At 45.8% G+C, this 25,726-nt stretch overlaps 1 protein-coding gene across 3 annotated transcripts in view; it reads right to left on the bottom strand.

Annotated features, from left to right (window-relative positions):
• The window catches only part of ADAMTS17 (ADAM metallopeptidase with thrombospondin type 1 motif 17), a 317,509-nt gene that overhangs the window by 145,451 nt on the left and 146,332 nt on the right, over positions 1 to 25,726 (bottom strand). For all 3 annotated transcript variants that reach the window (XM_075896951.1, XM_075896952.1, XM_075896953.1), the window contains exons 9-10: positions 23,925 to 24,065; positions 21,211 to 21,361 (exon numbers count right to left, since the gene is read on the bottom strand). In XM_075896951.1, coding sequence (XP_075753066.1) covers positions 21,211 to 21,361; positions 23,925 to 24,065 — 292 coding nt within the window. The remainder of the gene's footprint in view (positions 1 to 21,210; positions 21,362 to 23,924; positions 24,066 to 25,726) is intronic.

Raw genomic sequence — 25,726 nt, 5'->3', positions numbered from 1 at the left:
TTAGCCAGATGTCCACTTATCATGGGTACGGCCCACAGTCCCATATAGTGTGTTTACAGCCGTGGTCCCCAACGTGGTGCCCGTGGGTGCCATGGCGCCCGCCAGGGCATTCGTGGGCACCCGCTGACAACCTGGGCCAGCCCCACCCCCGGCACACGGCAGGCGCCGGCCCCTGGGTGCGCGGCGCTCGGGCAGCCCCAGCCCCAGGGCACATGCAGGCGCTCGGGCGGCAGCGCCGGCCCCGGGCCCATGGCACAAGGCGCTTGGGCGGCCCCAGCCCCGGCCCTAGGGCACACGCTGGCGCCGGGTGCAAGGGCATCCCAGTCCCCTAGCGTGCCCCCAGACGAGCGGCCCCGCCCCCGGGTTCCCGGCGCGTGAGTGGCCCCACCTCCCGGGCGCCCGGGAGCCTCTGAAGGTTGGGGACCACTGGTTTACAGCCACTAATCCTGACTCTTCGTGTTCGATGTTATTGAGCTCTAATTTTCATTTAAATGTCGTCTAAGAGACCAGGAAGCAGTGGAAGTGTTGGTAATGCTGCTAGACAATATTGACCTCCTATGCTTCAGCAAATTCTCTGGTTGGGCACCTGTCAGGTCGCAAAGATGCTGGAGTAATGAGGTTTAACCTGTATCTGCATCCCACTTCAACTTCACATTTTCTTCTGGAAATGAGGAGGTTGCATGATTTAAAGCAGAAGAACATACAAGAAAACTCAAGCAGAGCTTGGTAATAATTGTATCTGCCATCGGCAGCACCGAAACACTTGTTAAATAAAAACCAAAGAGGTTTTCATAACATCCATGTCCCCTTGAATGGTCTCCTGTGAAACAGGAGATGGAGTGAAGATTTCTGCTATTTGTACTGAATTATCACTATCACTTTTTCCAAAGCCCTCAAATTATTTTGCAAACATCAATTAGCACTCACAACATCTTATACAGGAACAATGTATTAGCCATATTTTATGAGTACATGAAGGAATGGGAAAATTAAACTCACTGCCAGACGGTATATAGCAAGTCAAGAATATAATTAGGGAATTCCAAATCCCAGTCCCTTTGCTACACAACCCTCTTAGAGTTACACAGGATTAGAACTCAAGTGGATTAGTGGTCCATTTCATTGTCAGAAAGCATCATGAAACCTTTATACCAACTAATGTATTTTCCTTTACATCTAAAAAGCTGTATTGTATTAACATATCTTATTGTATTTGGTTTTTATATGGCACACTGACATCTAGAGAACTGCTAAATTATGAAGATTTATAGGTCACACTTTACATTATGATTTTACTCATCAATGGTTAAAGAAAGGGCTGGTAAATTAATAGATTAGACGTATGTTACAGTCTGTGATGTGAATGGTTATCCAGCTAGCAGCACCCTTACTAGGTGATGCTTACCGGTTACGGTTAACCAGCGGGGGCTGCTCCAGTCTGCCTGTGGTGGGAGCAGGGGCTGCCCCCTCCATTTAATTGGTTAACTGGGTAAGCATAATGTTTTACCAGTTAACTAACTAAATGAGATTACAGGCATTACTTACAGATTATTGTAAGCACAGCACTAGCAGGTATTGTATATGCACTTACAAGCTATGGTTTTAGGCAACCTATTGACCTGCTGGACTTTATAAACGATGTCAATTGATTAATCATTTATTAGAAGATCTATTCATCATTTATCACCCCTTCATAAACAGAACCAAATGATAAAGCACAGCCGACTTCACAAACAAGAATTCACATCCCAACAGGCTCACTCTTCTCCCCTGTGGGCAGGGATGTTTCTGGGACTGCCAGGCCCAAGTCCCTGGAGGGCAAGACAGCTAGCTCAAACAAATGGCAGGTGATGGATTTAAGGATGCAGACACAGGCATCATTTTGACTGGAATAGGCTTTGGCCCTTCTCCTCCAAGCTTGGGTATCTTTCCTATACGTAAGTGTCTCTCCAAAGCACACTCCTTTCAGCACTCGCTGCCCAACCTGCTAGCACAGCAGTGCAGATGGTGAGGCGCTGCTTGGGCAAGTTATAACATGCCTGAACCCTGTGGGTATGTACCCGAATACGGGTCGCTACATAGCCAAGCAGGGCCTGGCCTGTTTTCACTGCTACTTTTAGCACACAGTTGCCAGCCTCTTTCCCTGACACAGGGAAAGGCTCCAGTAATGGGGAAAGGCTCTGGCGGGAGAGGCAGAGGGAAAAGGCTCCAGCAGCAGCTGCCACAGCTTTTCCCCACTCCGTCCCCCTGCTAAAGTCTCTCTCTGACACTTGCAACTACATACCGCAGTGTCGATGCAGCCAGATTTTCACTGCGGCGTGTAGCTTACATGCTGATGCAAATAGACTGCAGTGTGGACGTACCCTTACGCTCACAGATTTGTAAGGCTGGAAGGGATAATTACGTTCATCTAGACTGCAACACACAGGCCAGAGAATTCCATCCAGTGATTCATGCATGAAGACCATAACTTCTAGTTGAGCTACACTGTATCTTCTGTAAAGACATCCAGTCTTGAGTTTAAAGATTTCGTGTTACGGATAAACTCTTCCAATCATCACGATTAAAATTGTGCTTTATTTCTAGTCTTGCATTTGTCTAGTTTCATTTCCACCCACTGGCTCATACGGTATAAAAATTATACAGAGCTAAAGCCTATCCTTAGGTGTACAACTGTGTACATGGGCAGAGGAAAGAACATAGAAATCAAGTAGCCTTACGTATGATTTGAGTTGCCAGCCAGAATTCACCCAGATCTCACAAAATATGGTAGGCAATAAACAAAGCTAACATGTGCCGTTATGTACCTGGAGCTCAAGGGGATGGGTGGATACAGCTAACCTCCAAAACAAGTACGTGTGTATGGGCAGAATTTCCTTCAATGAAGATACAGGTTGAACCTCTCTAGTCCGGCAACATCTGTGGTCCGGCATGATTTTAGTTAGCCAGGTGTCTACTTTTCATGGGTGTGGCCAAGATTCCCACAGTCCCGTAAAGTTTGTTTACAGACCCCAGTCCTGGCTCTCAGTGTTCTGTGCTGTTATTTAGCTCTAATTTACTCCTCAATGTCTTCTAAGAGCCCAGAAAGCAGTGGAAGTGTTGGTAATGCTGCTAGACAATATTGACCTCCTATGGTTAGGCAAATTCTCTGGTTTGGCACCCGTCACATGCCAGACAAGAGAGGTTCAATCTGTGCCTAAATATGATCCATGGTTAGAATGGGCACAAATACAACATATACCTACACAGATAAATGCTCTTAAAAAAAATCTGTAACATTAACCTTCCTGAAATTTCACAATTAAGGTATGGACAATAGGATTTTTATAAGAGCCTTATTTCTGAGTCTTAAAAAATAAATACAATTCATACTACAGGAAAGATACAGAAATACTAGTAACTAGATGGTAGCGCTGTCCTCTTGCACCACCATTACAAGTCTTAAAATCTTCTTACTGCCATTCCATGCATCTACTATGCCACAAAGATACCCAAATAAAGATTAAACCAGCAGCTATGGTGTTCTGGCATCTTAATAGTTCATTTCAAAAGTGATCACATACCCTCGTCAGCTAAAATATAGCCCCAAACAAAAAAAAAAACATTAAAAAGTTATTAGCTTTCAGTGTTGCTGGGGACTATGAAAATGAGAAGTGGCAGGACTTGACAGAAAGGTTGTTTATATATTTGAGTGGTGATTTAGAGCACAGATTTCTGTACAACAGGCCAAAGTTGCTGTATTTCAATTAAATTGTAAATTCAGCATTTGGCATTAGGCAGTATGTCTGTCTGTGATGCACAGTCTCCGCTACACATCTTTGACTAGGAAACAAAGTGGTTGGGAATGTTCCAACATATTTTTTCATTTGAAAATGTCAAATTACCTAAACTGTTCACAGGTAAGGGTTCGTTTTGACCAGTTACCTAACTAAAAAAAAAATCATAAAATAGTTTTGAAATTGTCAAAAGAGCTTTTCACCAAAACAAAAAGTCATTTTTAGAAAGTTGAAATAAAAATGAAATGTTTCAAAGTGATCAAAATGCAACTTTTTAATTCACCCGTCTGGAAAAAAATGGGTCTGCTCTGGCCAGGTTCGCCGTGAGCGGGGGCTGCTCTGGCCAGGTTGGAGCAGTTCTCCTCGCTGCCCGCATCAGGCAGGAGGCTGCTCCCGCTCCCAAACTGTAACCAGTAAGCATCACCTGGAAGAGGGAGCTGCTTACCAGATGAATGGTTAACCATTCACATCCCTATGTGACACACTGTTAGGAAGCATCAGAGCTGAGGAGGTACTCCAGCCAGAAGCAAATTACATTTCTTATTACAGGTGTCAGAGTGGCACCCCACTGAGACTGGGGCCTTGTTAGGTTAGGTGCTGTTTGTATGAGAGCTCTGTCCCAGCTAAGCTGAAAATGGCTGGATAAGGACAGTATTCTCCTCACTTTACAGATGGGGAATCAGGGTTGGCCCTACCATAAGGCGAACTCAGGCGGTCGCCTCAGGTGCCAGACTGTGGGGGGGAGGGGGGCACCACCAGGACCCAGAGTGTAGAAAATTGTCTGCTGCTGGTGCATATGTACGTTGCAGAGCAGCACCATGAGAGGAGAAGAACAGGAAGAAGGTATAATTGAGACCTTTCAAAGTTTTGGCCCAAGCGAGGGGGGCATCATTTGAGCTCACCGTCTCAGGTGCCAAAATGTTGTGGGCCGGCCCTGTGAGGAATGAAGGCGCAGAGGGATTAAATGACTTGCCGAAAGTGACAGAGGGGAAAGTTATGTCCAAATCCCTTGAGTGCCCAGTTCAGGGCTGTAAGCCATAAAACCATCCTTCCTACGCTAACTGAACTTCAAGGTCAGAGTGGAGACTGCTCACAGGACATGCACAGAGAAGGCCTGTACCGAGATATGATTTATGGCTAGGACTGACACAAATACAATATATAATTACATAGATAAATGCTCTGAAAAAGAAATGTGGTTCCTCCCTACTCACACTTGATTCTCCATCTTTTACGTAGCATGGGCCAGTTCTGAAAAGACAGGTTACTTGTCTAGGCCACTCCCATTTCAGCACCAAGTATCAACACGCTCAGTACCGGTCAGGAAGCACTCAGAATCTCACAGGATTTGGTCCCTAAGCACATGAAGTAACTGTGATGGTGACACGGTCCATGTGGTTCTTCTTGCCACTCAGAAATAATCCTGTGGGAACTGCTAACCGTTCCGTATTTTCCTGGATTAGGAAAGAAAGGAAGGATCCCATTTTCTAGAGAAGTAATTAGCTCCAGGTGCCTACTGCACACTGGAACCAGCAACCTCTTATTCCTGGCATTAGAGGTAAACACCAACTTGGTCATCACAGAGCAGGGATTATGAAGCACTAAGAAAGAGTAAATCGCCTCAAGGAAGGTGAAGAGAAAACGATGTAACGTACACACAGCTTCTTAAATATATTAGCACTAGAGGATTTTCCTGGTGTTGCTTGGGTTCTTGTGGGGCTTAGAGCAGAGGGTGGGAGGTGAAGGAGTCAGGCCCAGGAGGTCTGGGACTGCCCGCAGCAGCGAAGGCAGCTCTGCTCCGGCATGGAGGCTCCATGGAGCACCCAGGGCCACACTTTCTGGCCAGTGGCTCCTCCTGGGAGAGGGGGGGAAATGAGGCTGCGCTGCCTGGACCCACCTGGTGACTCCTCCTGGAAGGGGGAGGGGGTGAGAGAAACTCCTCTGCAGGGAGAGGGGAGCCGGAGCCATGCTGACTGGCCCCAGCAATGCTCCTGGGAGGACAAGAGCTGCAGCAGTGGGGGGAGGCTGCTGGCTGGCAGGGCTCCCTCTTGCCCCCCGTGGTTGAGGGCTAAGGTGGAGGGAGTTTGGACAGAGAGGCTACTTACATGTGGCCAACAGGTGGCAATATGGAGAGCAGCTGGCTACTCTCTTCCTGGTGTGGCCACCTCCCTGTGGTCACTCAGTAGTATAAGGGTGTGGCTAAACTACATGGCTCCGCCGATGGAGCCATGTAGATTAGGCTGATCGGCAGAGGGAAATGAAGCCAGAGGGAAATGAAGCCGCAATTTAAATAATCGCGGCTTCATTTAAATTTAAATGGCTGCCCCGCTCTGCTGACAAACAGCTGATCAGCTGTTTGTCGGCTCAGCGCGCTAGTCTGGATGCTCCCGCGCCAACCTGAAAGCCCTTTATCGACCTCCCCGTTATGCCTCGTAGGATGAGGTTCACCGGGGAGGTTGATAAAGGGCTTTCATGTCAACAGGGGAGCATCCAGACTGCCCCGATCTGCCGACACACAGCTGATCGGCAGAGCGGAGCAGCCATTTAAATTTAAATGAAGCCGCGATTATTTAAATCGCGGCTTCATTTCCCTTTGCCGAACAAACAAATCTACATGGCTCCATTGACAGAGCAATGTAGTTTAGACGTACCCTAACTGTCCTGCCTTCGCCACCCGTGCTCACTGCCCCCTTTGGTCATAACTGCCTTGCTCTCAGACCCCACCCTTTCCACGTTATGGAAAACAATTAGATTCCAGGCACATCCCATTGTCCTGGCACAACCAACCCCGGCCTTCAAGTCTGGATAAGAGGAAGCTGCCTACCAAATTTGGTGACCCTAGCTCTTATAGTTTAGGAGTTCTTGAACAATCAGATTCACAGACAGACAGAAAGACAAACACAAACGCTCTGAAACATACATGCAGGTTCAATGAAGCATCACTGGTCTTGACGTTTCTCACGGGTTTGCCGCTGTGAATTCCAATTAATGCCAATTGGATACAAAACAATGCTGTAATGAGACACTTACTACAGGTTGGACCTCCCTGGTAAAGCACCTTGGGGACCAAACTGGTCCCAAACCAGGGAATTTGCCAGAGCAGGGAACTCAATGCTGACCACTCTGCTGCTAGCCTCCAACCTCCACACCCAGCCACCAGATCTGGCTGCCAGGCTCTGGCCCGCCAGATTCTGGCCCCCAAATCCCCTGCCCTGACCACAGGGCTGCAATCAAGGCAACCAGCCCCACGCTCCTCCACTGAGCTCCAACTCCAGCCACCAGCCCCTGGGCTCTGATCCCAGCTCTGTGGTCTTGCGGCACCATTTTCCCCGTCACTGCTCCAAGTGTAGAGCACCCATGGGGTCCCTGATGATGCCGGACCACAGAGGTTGCCAGATTAGAGACTTCTGGACTACTGAGGTTCAACCTGTACTTACATGGCAATTTATATCTTCAAGGCTCTGTACATACTGTCTCTAAGCCTCTCATAGCTGACAGGTGGGAATTCACCTCCCCATTGTACAGGTGAGAAAACTGGTGCAGAGAAGTCATGTCCCATGTTTTCTATCACAGCTTCTAATTTGGGGTGCCTAATTTCTGCCACTTTGGGACTGGTATTAGGCAGCCACAAGGGTCTGCCTCAAGTTAGACCTGGAGGTGGCTCAACAGCACTAAAAACTACAGTAAAACTCCAATAGTCTGGCATCCAATAGTCCGGCACTCCTGATAGTCCAGCATCAAAATGGTAAGAGCCTAGTGAGTGAGCTTCGGCAAAAAATGAGTCACAAGGTAACAGCGGCAGCAGCTGAACTGAGCAAAAAGGGTAAAAAAGGCTTAAAAAAATAAAACATTACAGTATACTGTATATAGTATGTACAATAAAAAGGGTTAAGAACACTTTATATACAGTATATAATGTGTGTGTATATATATATATATATATATATATATATATATATATATATATATATATATATATATATATATATATATATATATATATATAAAACCATCTTATAGTACCTCCTGATAGTCCGGCATATCTGATAATCTGGCACCACCTAGGTCCCATAGGTTCCGGATTATCAGAAGTCTACTGTATGTCCTCAATGTCAAAAGCTGGACGCTTAAAAGTAGAAGCACCCAAACCTGGAGGCCACTTTTGAAAATTTAGGCCTAAGTGGGCTGTCAATGGCAAAGGGGGGATAAACACCCTAGTAGCACTCTGAGGTAATTCCACTGAGCTCATATTGAAAAGGGATCAGTGGAAGTTCCAATGTAGGGCATGTGGCGCAAAGATCACAAATGAAAGTTGTTGTTCCAGAGGAAACAAGGGAAGGCTGAGGAAGAGCTGTATATTATCCTCCTCAGCCCCCAGTGATGATAGGTTCTTGCTGAGTTTGTATTTCATCACCACACTGAGCATCAAACGAGGAGGCTCACACATTTGGGACCTTTATTAGTAAACGAGAAAGAATGGATCCCTTTTCTTCTGAGCGACCAAAGCAAAAGGGAAGAACTTACACAGTGGTGTGACAGTGAATCACAGAGGACATGCATCCCATTTGATGAAGAGCAATCACAGAATCTTTCCAAGAAGTCACCAGAAAAGAAACATCACAATTTTCACTATCCAACGATTGAAATGTTCTGGAGAAATAAATAAAGTGCACCCACGTGCTGTCCTTTTTGCATGTAAAGGGCCAAGTCTATAGTGGCTTCTCCTCTGAGACTAGTTTTACACCATTGTAAATCCATTCATTTCAACACAGTTAATCTTGATTTACACCTACATGAATGAATTTAGTTCCAGAAGAAATAGGCCTTTAGTTGACTGCCTTCCAATGCTATCATTTCAGTCACTGAAATGCCTAAATTCAACAAAGTTGTTTCCTAGACTCTTTTTAATGCTCTTTATCAGGGAAAACATAAAACAAATGCTGTGAACATGAAGGGGATCATGCTGAGCTGAGACTTCTGCATTAGAAGACTTTACATGTGTTTATCTGGCTAGCAACATATGGATGCCATATGAAAGATACCGGGCTCCATGGACTGATACCAAGGGCTTCTCTGTTCCCATCAATCAAAACCTTTCCCATAAGAGCTGCTCAGAAAGAAAAGGGGGGAAAAAAAGCCAATACATAACATTAACTATGTGGCGTGGTGGGCCGCTGATGCTATATTTACCTGCACCTCTGCAAGATCACAGCCATTTTTTTGGGAAGGGCAATCTGTGGCCAAAGAGAAATGCGATCCCCCGTGCCTGCAGGGATTCAGGTAAATACTGTGAAGTGGGGACCTGCCAGGGGCTAACCCTGCAGACCAGATCCAGCCTGTAGGCCGGTATTTGCACCCTTCTGTATTATAGTGAAACTCTAGGGAACTGAAGAAAGTTTCCATGGGTTGGTGTTTGAGACAGTTGACGATTTTCTATAAAATGAAAAAGTATCTCCTTTTGCGGTTGTCTTCCATCTCATGATCCTCCCCCATTCCCGTTAAGACAAGGATAATAGTGTGGATACAGTGTACTCGGACTTTCAAAAGCATTTGACAAGGTCCCTCACCAAAGGCTCTTAAGCAAAGGAAGCAGTCATGGGATAAGAGGGAAGGTCCTCGCATGGACCAATAACCGGTTAAAAGATAGAAAAGAAAGAGTAGGAATAGATTTTCTGTTTTCCAGAGTGGAGAGAGGTAAATAGTTGTGACCCCCACCCCCCACACACACACACAGATCTGTACTGGGACCAGCGATGTTCACCATATTCAGAAATGATCTGGAAAGGGGGGAGAACAGCGAGGCAGCAAAATTTACAGTTGAAACAAAATTTCTCAAAACAGCTAAGTCCAAAGCAGACTGTGAAGAGTTACAAAGGGATCTCGCAAAACTGGGTGCCTGGGTAACACATGGGCAGATGAAATTCAGTGTTGATAAATGCAAAGTGATGCACAAGGGAAAACGTAATCCTAACTATACATATAAAATGATGGAGTCTCAATGAGCTGTTACTGCCCCTCTTTCCCCCCAAAAGAGAGAGAGATCTTGGAGTCACTGTGGAGAGTTCTCTGAAAACAGCCACTCAATGTGCAGCAGCAGGCAAAAGAGCAAACAGAGTGTTAGGAACAGGATGTGGTTTGCCAAGATCTTGAATACAGTACTGTGTGCAGATCTGGTCATCCCATCAAAAAAAAAAAAAAAAAAAAAAAAAAAAAGATGTATTCTAATTGGAATAGGTACAGAGAAGGGCAAATAACATGATTGCTGATATGGGGCAATGTCCATATGAGGAGAAATTAAAAAGACTGGGGTTTTTCAGTTTGTAAGGGACACAACTAAAGGGGGGATAGGACAGACATCTATAGCATCTCGACTAAGTGCAGAGAAAGTGAATAAGGAAATGCTATTGATTCCTTCACATAATAAAAGGTATCAGACAATTAAATTCATACGCAGCAGGTTTAAAATAAACAAAAGGAAGTACAGATTGGACCTCCCTGGTCTGGTGCCCTCAGGACCTGACCGGACCAGGACAAGGGAATGTGCCAGATCAGGAGAGGTTTTGAGGGGGTAGGGCAGACTCCCTACTAGACGCCTTTACTCAGCCACCAGCACTCCTCTCCCAGCCTGCTGGCTGTGGCCCACCAGGCAGCTTCCCTGTCCCGCTAGCTACAGGCTCTCGTGTCCCCTGGGCTCCGCTGGCCCTGCCAGCAGGCTCCGTGCTGAGCCACAGGCAATTTCTGCCACTGGGGCTCTCTAGTCCTGCAACATCCTTGATCCCGCCCAACCCCAGGGAAGTTGCCAGACCAGGGCATCCCGGACCAGAGGTTCAACCTTTATTTCTTCATAAAATACATGGTCAGCCTGTGGAACTCTGACAGGAGATGTTGGAAAGGCCAAGACTATACCAGGGTTGAAAAAAAAGAACTAGATAAAAGTTCCTGGAAGATAAGTCCTTCAATGGCTATTAGCCAGGATGGGTAGGGATGCAACGCCATGTGACGAGTGTCTCTGTGCTTCATCTGGCCAATATCTGGATGTGTCTACAGGGGATAGGTCACGCAAAGATTGCCTGTACTGGAACATTTCTCTCTGAAGCACCTGGCATGAGTGACGGTTAGAAGACAGGATACTGTGCTCAATGGACCTTTGGTCCGACCCAGTATGGATATTCTTATGCTCAGACATTGGAGCTCACTGCATTTACTGTGAAAATTTGTGACACTGCAGAAGAGAAACTGTTTTGATTTAACATGATTTGGCCCAGGCTTTATTAGCAAGAGTAACCCCAGGGAAGTCAGTAAGGATACGTCTACAAAGCAAACAACACTGCAACAAGTCTCAGAGCCCAGGCCGACTCACTCAGGTGTGCAGGCCTCATGCTATGGTGCTCAAAATAGCAGTGTGGACATTTAGACTTAGGCTGAAGTCTGAGCTCTGATACCTTCTCCCTCTGCAGCTGTCGGAGCCTGGGCCCAAGTAGGAACATCCTCACTGCTATTTTTAGATGCAAAGCATGACCCCTGAGATCCTGACCCAGACTTTGAGAAGATCCTTTTTTTGCAGTGTAGATGCATCTTAAATCTACCCCAAGGGCTCAAAGGTTGCCTGATTGGGCCCCTGATTAGCAGCATTACTAGAGACTGTGCTTGCCCACACAAAAGACATGCCTGGTCAAGATTTTCAGAAGTGACTAGTGGTTTTGGGCCCACTCTGAAACACCTCGAGGACTATTTCCCCCATTATTAGAGCCTTTCCAGAGAGGGAAGTGGTGAGAAAAGCAATGCCTATTTTACTGAGTGGCAGGGTTTTCAATGCAAACAAATCTACTCATGTACCATGCATACTATTTTATTCCGGGAGCTAATTCTCTTCTATTTCTTATAGGCCAGAGATGAATGCAAAATCCAAACCTGGAAAGATAGCGTCAATGAGACTGTAAAGGAATGTTATGGCTAGGAAGCCCCTGATCTTTTCTATGCTGTAGCTCACCTACACTCGGGATTCATAGAACCGTAGATATCAGAGATGAACAAAGCAAGCTTGTTCCTCTCCCTACGAGTACAGAATTCTGATCATAGCATACACCAGTACTGGCTGAACCTTTGTGGTCCAGGACTCTCTGGTCTGGCAACAGCCATGGACTAGCAAGAGCACAGATGTTGCAGGACCAGAGAGCCGCGGGGAGAGGAGCCAGGAGCCGAGTGCCAGGGCTGACAGCAGAACCGGCCCTGAGGTAGGAAGCTGACAGTACAGGTGGCCGGCTCTCCCGGAAGTGCAGCCTGTTTGGAGGCACAGAGCCCAGCTACCTGGGGCAGGAAGGTTGGTAGCCAGGGCAGGAGCCAAACCAGCCAGCAGAGAAACCAGGAAGGAGCATGGAGCCCAGAGAGGTGCCTGGCCCTCTGGTGATAGACCCCAGAGGGGCTGGAATTGACCTCTCCTGGTCTGACAAAATTTCTTGTTCAGGGCTGGTCATGTCCCAAAGTTGCTAGATCAGGCAGGTCCAACGTGCAGTGGACCACCTGCGGCTCACTGTCAAAACCAGAAGGGTTGTTCTAGGATAGATATTTGCAGCCCATGGGAACAGTACAGTTTATAAGCATACACCTCTTCTTTCAGCCATAGCATAGAGGGTGATGGCCCATAACTATTACATCACTGTCCTCTGAAATCCCCACTCTGCAGTTCCCTGTGGCCAGAGCCACAGCATGGGGATTCTAGGGCAGGGTCAGAGGCATGGGCGATGTCTGAATATCTGCCGACTCAGGCGCCTGTATCCTGTGAAGAAGAAACCTGCCCATGGCACAGTCTATGCAACGGGCAGTGGGTAGGGCCCACAGCCAACCTGAAGGGTTCCCACTTTAACAGCCACCTTTGCAACCCTGACACAAAGCATATGGCCCAGTCGTGCAAGATACCCAGAGACTTCACGTCCCATAGGTTTCAATGGAAGTGATGGATATCCAGGACCTTTCAATATTGGATCCTAAAACCTCTTAATCTCTGTATGCAGCATAGAAAGTGTACAAGTTTTCTTTCCAGGGTGGGGCGTGCGGAGGGGGGGGGGGTTAAGAGGCAATGTTGTCCGTCAAAGATCCCTTAAAAGCTGGGAAATTAAAAGAGCAAAGTCACAGATCAAGTTTCATGGCCATGGGAAATGAGAAAAAGGGTTGTAAAAATAAATATAGATACAAACACACAATGTTCAGATGTGGTTGGGAAGATTATGGGAGTTTTCTCTTGAAGTCTTTTGCAGATGGGAAGTACCCAGAGGCTGATGGGAGAAGTCTGAGAGCAGGCTTGTTATACTCTGTATGCAGGCTGACATTCAATAGCATTTTGGCTAATTTAGTTGACGTTCAGACTTCAGCTGTAGATGCCACATCACAAGGCTACACTAATTCTTCCTCCACCCTCAACCTTGTGTCTTTATAAGAAAATGAAGGATTTCCAAACTCTCCTAGTGCTTGATTCTTAATAGGCACTTCTATTATATTTAAGTATGTATTATTTTTATATTCTTAAATTGACACATTGTGTTTTTATAATTTGATTTCAGTTCCTCTCTTTTTATATATATATTTTTTAAAACCACTGCACCAGAGTGCATTTTGACAGACTTCCAAAATGAAACACGTACAAAAATTTCTGAGGCATTCCAATAATTGTAAACTGGGCTCTGCAGTGCAGGCAGGCCCTCTGCTTCTCCCGTTAGAAAAAAATACAAAATATTTCCACCCAAAAGAAAGAGAAAAATGGTCTGTCTTGCAACATACAGAAGCGGTGAAACAGGACACTTCTGTTTTATATAAAACAGGCAAAATGAAAATAGTTGCACTTTTAACAACCCGCATTAGGAAAACTATAAAATATAGGAGAGCAATTAGGTAAATTATTAACATTACTTTTAAAAAATGAAAATCATCTCATTTTACTTTACAATTGCCAGGCATGTAGCCTGCACGTTCTAACCAAACCAACCTCATCCATTACTGGAGTGCTATTATTAATTATTATTACTTCTATGTCATTTATATCATACCCACAGTATGGATCTATTTTACAGACAAATCTGGAGACACAATCCCAGCCTGTATGGAGGCTGATACGTATCCTGCCATTGTAGAGATACAACTGGCTTACAACTTTAGTAAGAAAAACGAGTGGTCCTGTGGTACTTTAGAGACTAACCAAAATATATAGAATCATGAGCTTTCATGGGCAAATCCCACTACAGCTGATGAAGTGGATTTTGCCCACAAAAACTCATGATTCTATATATTTTGGTTAGTTTCTAAGGTGTCACAGGATCATTCGCTTTTAAGGTTACAAACTAACACGGCTAACCCTCTAAATCTTACTATGAGTTTTTGTTGGTACTCACCACATACCTTAGTATTTGACTCTGTGCTGGCACACTCTGCAAGCACATGGAGCCCCAATGATTTAGTCAGGTTCATTGGGGTTCATTCCCATAGATCTCTTTGCAGGATCAGGACCACACATAGGTAAGCAAATTTGCGTGATGTCGGTGAGACTGTTTCTCAACAAGCATTTGATTAGGAAAGCTGAAAGGGTTTTTAAGATCCAACTTGCTGACACTTCCCCCTCCCCATTTCATACAACTTGACAGCGGAAATAGGCTAGTCAGTTTCATATTTGCTTACAGCCATTTTCATTCTCAGGTTCTCGGTGCTGACATGTTTCGACTGTGGATGCTGCAGAGGAAGTTTGTTTGTTTAAAAGTAATTGCAATTTAAGGGAAAATATTCCTCCTGGTCTCAGGTTTTCTAAAACCTTGTTTACTCAAAAATCTCAGTTCTGAGCTACACTTGAATTAACATCCCTTGTTAAGCAGAAAATTTCTTTGTAGCAATGTTAATCTCCGCATGCCATTTTAGTCTAAGCGCAATTTTGACTCAAAACAATACTGAAAGATAATGGTTATGTAAAAACCCGCAAAAATGCACTAATAATAAATAAGCCAAAAGGCACATAAAACGGAAAGCCAAACACTGGATATGAGAGATACAAATCACATTTTTTCCATAAATATAATGTCAGCCCAAAAGCCTCTGTTAGTAGGCATGCCAGCTTGAAAAATAAACCCAGTGCTCATGATTAAACACACAAGTGAATATTCACATGAGTTTGTGAACAATGTGTTCCTGTGCGTTTCTGTGGCAGAAATGTTATCTCAACTGTGAGAGATGCAGCCACAAAGGTTCGGTGATCTCCATTTTGTGGACAGCATTAATAAAGAAAAACACACAAGGCTTATCCATCACTTAAATCCTATGCTGATCGTTTAAATGGGATTTGAGTAGCACCTATGCTTCTTGCTGGTCTTCTGCACGAGTCCTTCTACTCACAATACTAGACTTACAAGCCTGGCGGTGAATCTGAGAAATGGCAGTCAGTCAGGCTGGACTGTCAAATTCCTTACAAAACCTGGGATGTAGATGGTCACAACACAACATCATAAGGCATCAATGCTCGGACGGATGACACAATGAGTTTTGAAAGGGGAACACCTACGTATCTCCTATGGCACATCAGGCTGTCTTGTAGCACATGGATTTTAACAGCTTTGTCACCCCCCACGTGCTCACTGTTCAAACAGTCACTCAATCAGTTCAGTATTTGGTAATATGACAACAGCTTTATTCCTGTAAAACAAGGATTACCATGCCTAGCTCTATAGGGGCCACAAGCCCTTCTTCCATCTAGGGATGTAAAAATGGGTTAATAATGTAACTGTTAAAAATGTAAACGCAGTGGGCTGTGCAGCATAATGCTTATATTGCAGAGCCGGCAGCGTAGATGGCTCCCTGGGAGTGCGGCTGGGAGCCGGTATGTGCCACAAGCTGGCTTATACCAGTCTTGCTTTTGGGAAGCCAGCTGCCACTCCATACTGCAGGCTCTGATACAGAGCCAGCAGCACCAGGCAGCAACCAGTTTCCTCAAAGCGAAGCTGGGAGGTAACCGTAACAGAAAATGATAAGCTAATGCTTATCGGTTAACAGTTTAAATGATTACACTCCCACATCCCTATCTCCATCCACAAGCAACACTATGCTACAAACAAGGGCCTGATTCTGCTCTCTCACTAGTATTACTACAGTGTAACTCCATTAACTTCAACTGAGTTACTTGTGATTTGCACCAATGTGAGGGAAATGAGGATCAGTCCCAGGGGAGTGACAAATTCCTGAACCAGATGTGATTGGTGTCCAAACCCAGCCTTGCTGGGGCTAATTAGGGGTTATTCTGTTAGTAATTCCTGAAAACATCTGGGGTGAAATTCTGCCTCTGTGGCAGTCAACAGCAAAACTCTGATTGACTTCTATGGAGTTGGGATTTCATCCGGGGTCCCTGGATACACCTATCATCCGATTCTATACAGTGCATTCCCTGACAATGTTCAGAGCTTTCAGAAAGAAGGGTGAATGGACAGCACCAGATAAACAGATTTCCAAATGCCGAGAGAGTTATGGGGAAGCATGTAACACCGAAAATGTAGCCATTGAGGGTTGAGCCCAGGAAAAGAAAGAACTGCTGCTGTGAGCCTCAGAGTTCAAATCAACTGCCTCAGTGTTGCAGTGTGGGCTCAAAATAGCAGTGGAGATGTTTGGTTACAGGCTGTAACCCAGGCTCTGAAATGCAGAGAGGAGAGAGGATCTCGGACCCATCTGCCCTGCTATTTTTAGCAGCACAAGCCCAAGGCAGTTGACCCAGCCACTGAGACATGCTTCCGTGTATCTATTTTTGCTGTGTGGACATACCCAAAGTGGCTACCTCACGAGCCTTCCTTTTTGTGCTGTGTTTTCGGAGGAAGGCTCAGAGCAGCTCATGGTGGTTTGGCAAATATTCTTATTTTTAGAGGCTGCCATTTTGCATGCCAGAACCTATGCTCTCATTAGAACAATAAATTAAGACAGATTATCAAGCATGCCTAAGGGAGACAGGTGCCCAACTTCTTGGAAAAATCTTTACCCAAGTCTTTAACGCACATAGTCACCAAAGAAAATCTTAACAATTCAAACCAAGTGCAAACTGATGCCAGGTTGACTGCCAAACTTTGTAGACAGCAGAAGCAATAGCTATGAAAGGCCTGTGAGCACTACATTTTATTTTAATGGGCCATCGAGTCTGAAGTCTAATGATGGCAGCATAGGACTGTAAAACTTTGTTCACCATTTCACTGCTGAACACAAGTACACATGAAGGAAGTGGGACAATCGCAGCAGGAAGATCTATTTTGAGTGAAGTAAAGGTTTGGCCTCTCTGGTTAGTGCAGCTTGGGCTGTCAGGAGACTGTGGAGTAATGGTTTTCCCCCCTCAGTTCAAACCATGAGGATAAGAGAGGGCAGGACAAGCAAACCTTAGAGAGAACACTGATCCTTTCTGATTTTTTCCTCCATGCACAGAATAAATTTTGTTATGTGCACTGAGGCATGTGCAGATGTGCACCACCAGCAGAAACACATACTGCTGGCTGTGGACACGCTGTGAACCAGCTGGGTGGCATCTGAATCCCTTCTGGGTAGCCGCACAAGTGGGAACACTGGATGGGACCTGGCTTTCTAACAATCCTCCATGAGCACTTCACTGATTTTGTGTTTCGAAACACAAGTTCTACCTGCCCTGGTACTGTAATGTTTGGAAGTTTTTCGGGTTGGGGGGAGGTGACAAATTAAAGCGACAAAGGTGAGGTGGAATGTTCGAACACTAACTAGCTATTGCTGATATTTATATTGTTATTCTTCACTATAGTGTCTGAGTGCCCCTCATGCAGAAAGTTTTTATCAAGCTTTATCAAACAGGAAGATTTTGAAGCCCTTCCTAAAGATGGCTGGAAACATCTTCTGTCCTCTGGAAGTTTTCAAAATCATAGGGAATTTTGGAATATAGGTTTTCTAGTTTCCTGTACACAGTTATGGAACTCAGTTATCTCTTTCTGAAATGTCATAATATAGCTCTCTTTATTAAACAGGACTGGAGACAGAAGATGCATGTAGACATAAAAAGATTAAGCAGGCTAATTTCCTGAAGTTTATTTCCTTTTTGTAACAAATATTTACTGTCAAATGTTTATTGCTTGTACATTTGGTTTTTTTAAATAATACTTTATTGAATTAAAAATACCACATTACCATTGGCTAAAAGAGGAGACAGCTATGTTTGCCAATAATTTCTATAACTAATGCCAAAGACTGGTGCCAATTTTTTTTGGTTCATATTTCCGCAGACAGCTTAGAGACTTACAGTACAAGCATGCTGTGGATGAGGCATGAGAAATATAAAGGTGAAGGTAACAAAACCTTCCAGAGTTTAAAATTAACACTGATCTTTTCTGATAATGAATTGAGTTTCACTGCAGGCAAACACCAACTCTCTGCAGCAGAACAGCATGCAAATAATACCAGGGTTTCATGGTGTGTAAAGTTAATGGCACAGATATTCACAGAACGTCAACACCGAGCCCTGAAGCACTCACAGCCTACATCGGGGTAGGCAGTAATTTTTGCTGGGGGGCGGGTGGGACACCAAGATTTTGGAAAGTGGTCTAGGGCCGCACTTTTCTATGGAGGAAGTGCAGGGTCTAGGATGGAGGTTGAGGGCAGAAGGAAGTTTGGGATAGGGACTGGTGTGCAGGAAAAGGGGGGGGAGAGTCTGAGAGGGAGTTTGGGTGAAGGAGGGGATTATGATCTGTGGCAAGGGCTTGGTGTTCATGGTGCGAGAGGGGGTAGGAGTGCAGGAGAAGATTCTGGCCTGTGGAAGGAGAGGAGGTGGATGCAGAGGGCTGGCGGCCAGTAGCCCTGCATGACCCTGGGACAGCCTCGGGCTGCTCAAAATGGCTGGCTGCTCTCTTTGGCTCTCTTCTCTAGGCACCGGGGGACGAGAAGGCGGCAAAATCCCTCAGCTCCCATTTCTGGATTTCTGTGAAGCCTCCCCCTGCCTCTGGTGCCCACAGGGAACAGTCAGCTGCTTAAAGCGGAATGCAGCTGCTCTGAAGTGGCTGGCTGCCTTGTGCCTGAGGGTCCTGATGGGTTGCCCATGGGCCAGATCAGGCAGCCTGCAGATCGGATCCAGTGGCTTGGCCGGGCAAATGTGGCCCGGCAGGTCAAATGTGGCCCGTAGGCCATATCTTGCCTGCTCCTGGCCTATGTTCATAATCAGGGTTCGCCGAACCGCGGAAAGCCCCGCTTGCCAGCCGCACTGTCCGGCGATCTGCGCATGCCCAGGTCACCCGAACCCGGCTCTTCCGGGTTCCAATCTACTCTCCATGGGCGAGTAGATTTTATTATTTGTCGAGCTCTGTTCATAATCCTTAACACCTACATATATTAATTAATCTGACTAGTGTTTGCAATTTACTTTATTCAGCCTAGGCCTCTCAGCAGAAATTATTCTCTTCTCAAGCCTTTCCAAGCATGTATTAAGGTTTTTTTGCTTCTTTTCTAAAGATTTCAAACAGTAAGGTTACGTCTACACTGCACACTTATTTCGAAATAAGCTATTCTGGGAGAAATACTCCGAAATAGCTTATTTCGAAATAGCATAGTCCAGACTACAGGGAAGCCTCAAAATTAGTCTGAGGCAGGCTCCTCTAATGTGGACGTGCTACCTCGATTTAGAGCCCCAGGAGGCACTGGGGAGTAATTAGTCTGAATGGCCCTGGGGAGGAGCTATTTCGAAACAGCAGCAATGGAGCATCCACACGGAACAGGCATTATTTCGGAACAGGCATTATTCCTCATGGAATGAGGTTTACAGAAGTCGGAATAAGCCATCAGTTATTTCGAATTTATTTCAAAATAATGGAATCGCTGTGTAGACGCTCACATTATTTCGAAATAATGTCAGTTATTTCAAAATAGCTGTGCTGTGTAGACGCACCCTAAGGCTAGTAAAGATCCCAACGGATCCACACACCTGCCACCTGTGCTTAACAGAGTACGCTGCCCGTGGTGTGTTACACTGACAAATACTCTGAATGAGGAGTCTCAAGAACGTGATTTCTGAAGATGCCATTAACAGTACAATAACACTTCCTAACGTGGGTGAAACCTCCAGGAATGACAGTTCTTTTCGGCAACACCACACAGAACAAATATCTTCCAAAAGCCGAGTAAACGGCATGACATCTGTTCATAGGGAGGTACCTGAATCTTCCTGAGTACTCTTTAAGGATGCACATTTTAAAAGCTTGCTTCCAGCCCGGGAGCCCAGATGACCTGCATTTCCCTGACTGATCCAGAAAACACAACCTCTCCAGATTTGTGTCTCATTGTTTTCATGTTCTGTGTTAGCTAGTTGCCAGATCCAAAGTAAATAAAATAGCAAATGTGAAACTCTGAGTTCTTTCCCAGCACTCACATGTGTTCGACAGCTTTATTCATTTGGCCACTCCAGTTATAATTGATTATTTTTTACTTTTTTTTAATATAACAGGGTTAAAGTTCCAGAGGTTTTTAAGAAGCGGAAAGGGACAGGGGACGAGAGGAAGAAATGATTTACCAAAACAAACATTTTTTCCCTATTGCCTAGTTAATAAGAGTTAAGCACGAGCCACTCTAACTAAAATAGGATGTGGTCAAACATAATATGTAGGGTAAAATGTCACCAAATGGTTCTAGTGCTAAAATAATCCATTTGATAACAGTGCTCAGCTCTTTTCATCTGTCACTATCCTAGCATATACGCACAGATGTGCACTCAAAATCCCTACCTACAATAGAGGGAAGCAGGGTGCAGCTAGGTGAACTAGGAGTTGATGGCAGAGCTGAGAACAGAACCCACAAATCCTGATGCTCAGACCCATCTCCTAGCCACTGGCCCACACAGCCTCCCCAGCAAATGCAAAGCAAGAACAGATCACCTACTGCTTGACCAATTGATTCGTACATGAACATTGCTTCACACTGCAGTCAGAGAGAGCTCCTACCAGCAGTAGTTAAATAATTTGGAGCCAGTGTTCAAAACAAAAGTCGCAAGGTCAAGCCACACAACGCGAACCTCTGTAGTCCACAGAGCTGCGAAGTCTTGTGGAAAGAGGCTCACTTGCCACCTCCCAATTCCAGGTGAGCCAAGACTATCATGAGAACAGCCTCTTGCTCAGTGTTTTGGCCCTCTGGCTTCCATGGAAGTTTTGCCCAAGTGAAAACTGACCCTGAAGGACCTCAGGGCCTGGATCGAGGATTTTAGCTTTATCACTGTGAGGGGGATTTTCAAAAGTTCTCGGCGTTGGCCTCACTCTGTTCTTTCAAGTCAAAGGGAGCTTTACTGTTGACTTCAACCAGACCGGATGAGGCTGACGGTGAGCACGGTTGAAAATCCCAGGGTGTATTTCAGTCAGAGGTACTGAATCATTTTATTCTCCATTGATTCTCTGCCTCCATTTCCCCCCTTGGCACCCAGCAGAACGCTTACCTCCATATTCTTACAGAAAGTGGCATTGGTTCCGAAGAGTATCTGGCACTGTTCATCAGCACTGTAGTGCATCCCTGGCAGCTTGTGAGGAAGCCGCACAGCATACCGGCTTCGGGGGTCTGTTACCAGCAAACAGGTGCTCACCTTGGACCTACAGAGTACAAGAATTAAACAACTCTTTAAAAGGAAGAACTTTGAAACGGGGCTGCTAGATCACTGGCCCAGAGAAGGTGGCTTCTTCCCTTGCACCTGGGATCATGGGGTCTTTGTCTAAAGCAGTGGTTTTCAAATTACAGTTTGAGATCTAGCACTGGATGGTGGAATGTCAAGCATTGGGTCTCCTTGCTGCAGGGAGATCAGGTGACCGATGGGGGTTCTAAGGCAGCTCCCTGCCTGTCCTTACACCGCAGACTGTGTTGCAGCCCAAGAGCAGCTGGAAACAGGATTGGCTCCTAGGGTGAGAGGGCTTTGCATACTGCCCCTGAGCACTAGCTCTGCCCTCCCATTGGCTGGGAACCTGCTGCTTCTGGGGTGCAGCAGGTCTGCGGTGCCAGGAGGGACAGGAAACTGCCATAGTACTCCGCACTGCACCGCTGATCGTGAGCCACTCAAGGTAACCCCGCTCCTGCCCCAGCCTTGACCCCCTCTCCCCAAAGCCAGAGCTCCCTCCTCCAGCCCAAAGCTCTCCTCCTCCAGCCCCACCCGGAACCCACACTCTAGTCAAATTATGTTGGGTCGCAGCATCAACAATTTTCTTCAACTGGCCCACGAGAAAAAAGTTTGAAAACCGCTGGTCTAAAGGGTTTGGACTCCGGATTTATGAAGTTTTTGGCTTCCCCAACACACGGCTTTGTGCTACTGCTTGAGACCCAGTGCAGATGTGGGACTGTAAATAGCAAAAGAAAACTGGCCAGGCTGGCTTCTTTTTCGAAAGCAAGAGAAGTGGCGTGGCACAGACGGCAAGCCACATCATACTCTCTGCGTCCTTTCACAACTGGTTGTAATCTAAAATGGTATTAGAAGCAACAGCCCCCGAAATACACACAACCTGACTCTGGTCTTTCCCATGGCAGTGAAACAGGAGTGACTGCATTTATGTCAATGGAGTGCCATGGGTTAGGATTTGAAGATTCCCATGCTAAGTTCATCGCTCATCCCAGAGGCTACATATCTGATACAGGTTGAACCTTTCTTGGTCCAGCAGCCTCGGGACCCAACTGGTCTCAAACCAGGGAATTTGCTAGAGCAGGGAGGCCAACGCTGGCTCCCCTCGTGCTGCCGGCTGTGGGACACTGCTGGAGCAGGCATGGAAGGGGAAGGGCTCTGAGGAAGAGGAAGAGCAGCTGCAGAACCCTGTGGCTGGGGGCTGGAAGCGTGGCAAGGGGCCATGGAGCTCCGTCCTTGGCCCCAGCCCCCACCACTAGCCACCAGGCTGTGCTTATAGCTGCCTCCGTCTGGGTTCCACAGCTGCCCTGACTCTTCTTCCTCCAGTGCCCCGCCCCATCCCAGCTCCCCCCACACCGTGCGTGAGCACCGCAAATGAGTTTTTGATGACATTGTGAAAGCTCTGGGAGTGCAGGGGAGGAGTTGCTGAGCACGGGGCCCAGCTTTTCCCTGTGAGTGCGCCAACCCTAGAGAACCCACGGATGCCAGACCAGGGGCGTTGCTGGATGAGAGAAGTCCAGATTGTAGAGGTCCAACCTGTAGCTAAGAGGATCCAGAAGAGGCTGGTGTGTGCTCTGTTGAATAATGGCCTTTGTGCTAGTCATCAGCTTGGCTTAAGTCAGCACTGGGCAACCTAGGCTAGTGAATGAGTGGCCCTCCATCTCAGTGGGCTGCAAGAGTGTTGTCTCCTAGGATACGGTAGTTTTGCCAACTGCGCTTGCGCTCCTAGAATTTGCGGGATGTGCCGATGGAACCGTAGCGGCACTTTGATCGGATGCAGAGGGACCGCGCGGCTCTCAGTCAATGTTGCGTGCAATCACCACATACCTTACTGCACATGTCCTCGCTTTATGTGCATGTCACTAGAATAACACGGGTAGGAAAACCCCCCTCGCCCTCCGATGAGGATGGCAATCAGCAGAACCAGGCAACTCTTCATGTGGCCAATAGTAAACAGCATGTCTCACGAGCCACACATAGGACCCTGAAGAGCGGCATTTGGCCCTCGAGGGCCATAGATTGCCCACCACTGGCTTAAATTCTTTCGGAATTATCAACGAGGATAAACCAGACACCCTGGATGCTGTAGAAAAGTTCATTCACAGTGAACTTTAAGTTCACGTTCACTTTGAGGGGAGAAGGACTCAAAATGAACTTCCCTGTGAAATGAGTTATCTCTGGTTTCTGTAAAATCAATTGCCTGGCAGAAAATGGTGAAGGGAGGTTTGGGTTTTTTAAGGGCACTTCCTCCTGTACAGCCGCTGAGACAGAGGCCTGTCATCAGCAAGATTCATTCAGGAAGTGGAAGTGAACTGGGATTCTTTTCAAGCAGTCAGTGTGCTGAAATTTGGGGAGGATCCATTTTCTGCTTCTCCGCCAGTATCCCCTGCGAGCTCCCAGGTTGAATGGCACCGTGAAGGAGACAGATACAACCTTCCATACAGTGATTGTACACCGCCCTCCCCCAACACTGCTCTGGGTTTCAATTTCAAATAGGATCCCAGTTCTTGGAGAGATAATGATGTTTTCACTGCTCATCACATTCTTACTTTAGGAAGTTTTCAAGGTCCTCACGGCTGCAGGAAGACCAAGAAAGGTCACTGGGGTTCCTGCCCTTCACCCATTCTCCAGACATTATGTGAGATCTTCCTGCGCAGGACAAATGGTCATCATCGTGGCTCATCCCCATACTGTTTGGTTAAAAAAAAAAAGATAAAGTCTTACTGTTGGTTTGTCATTTTCCATTGCACCTGATAACGACACTCTGAATATCATACGGAAACAAACAGAAAAGTAGATATGATCAAATTATGCACAATTAGCTGCAATTTAAACAAAAACGTATTTTGCTCCTTGGATTGATGGCAAACACTTCACTTTGAATTTCTGCTAGCAATATTCTAAAATCCTCCAGTGATTTCTACTGCGGGGACAGCTCTGAGAAATCATATGGCACACATTACTTCTGTTCCATGATTAGATGAATCCACAACTACCTCTGACTGAATTCTTATGCACATGCATACAAAAAGTGGTTTCTGGGAATGGTCATGCAACCTGAAATGTGCTTCCCCCTAAAACTCAGTCACTCAAGGATTCATGGGAAGCAAACGCTCAGAAAGGCAGTAATCTGGCTGAAGCACAGACTATCAAAGTGAATATCTCTGGAAAACTTTGCATTACTTGCCCAGAACTAGTGAATAAGATTAACTAAAATCATGTTAACTAATGACAACAAATACCGAATTACAATTACAGGGTGTCCCCACAGTATACGTCGGTTCCGCACTAACATCGTTGATGCTTGTTGGAACTGTTGTGTTATAAGTCTTCCCATTCCGTGCTCTTATGTTGCGCAAAAAAAAAAAGAGACCAATTCACAAATGGAAGTCAGCCATGGGAAAAGAATTCCCTGTTTTACGTTGTTTCACTGTACCTCCACGTTTTTTGGAACTTACCTTGAACATATAGTGGGGATGCCGAGTATTACTAACATGGAATCAAACTCTGCTCTTATGTCGGTGTAAATCTGGAGTAAATCTATTGACATAAAAGTGATTACTCCAAATTTACGGTATTATTAAATATCTTTATTTCAGTAGCCCCTGGCTGTCCCACCTAGAATCTTAGCACCACTTTGCTAAGTGGTGTCCAAATGCATGCAAAGACACAACCCCTGCCCAGCCCAATATAAATGTGAACAGCATTTGACTCAGAGTATTTCACTTTAACAAATAATGTACATTGAATATTGACAAGCCCAACTGAGAAATTAAAATATCATTCAGCTGAAGACTTCAAATGAGTTTGACAAACGTTACATAACTCCCCCTGCCCACCATGCACCTGTGAGGCCATGTGCTACTAACAGTGTTTTACCAGGGGAAAATGTCAAGCACTAGAGAGAATAAGTGACTAGTCCAAGTTCACACAATGTGTCAGTGGCAGAGCCATGGGCAGATGCTCGAAATATCGATTTCCAATTCCATGCTCAGACTATGTTAGGAGAGAGAGCAAACTCCTCCCTTTTCTGATAAGTAATACTTTTCAGTCTTAATGGGTTTCCTGTGGTTTCCAAACCGATCTTAACGTGAGATGGAAACTGATAAGAATTTTTGCACAAGGTTTCTCATAGGAAGCCAAGTGACACACTGCTGGCAAAACGACAAGTCACGACAAGCGTTAGGTTCAGAATTAGGATGTTAAGTATCAGGTATTTCACTAATCGAATAGTCGATGCATTTTTGCATCGACTATTCGATTAGGCGATAGGGTAGCACTGCCCCTTTGAAACACTGCAACAGCGTTTCGAAGGGGCAGTGCCATACAGTTGATCCCAGGCTTAGCGCCA

Source organism: Pelodiscus sinensis, chromosome 14 (assembly GCF_049634645.1).
Source record: "Pelodiscus sinensis isolate JC-2024 chromosome 14, ASM4963464v1, whole genome shotgun sequence".
Lineage (NCBI taxonomy): Eukaryota > Metazoa > Chordata > Testudines > Trionychidae > Pelodiscus > Pelodiscus sinensis.
This window is presented reverse-complemented; position numbering and strand designations above follow the sequence as displayed.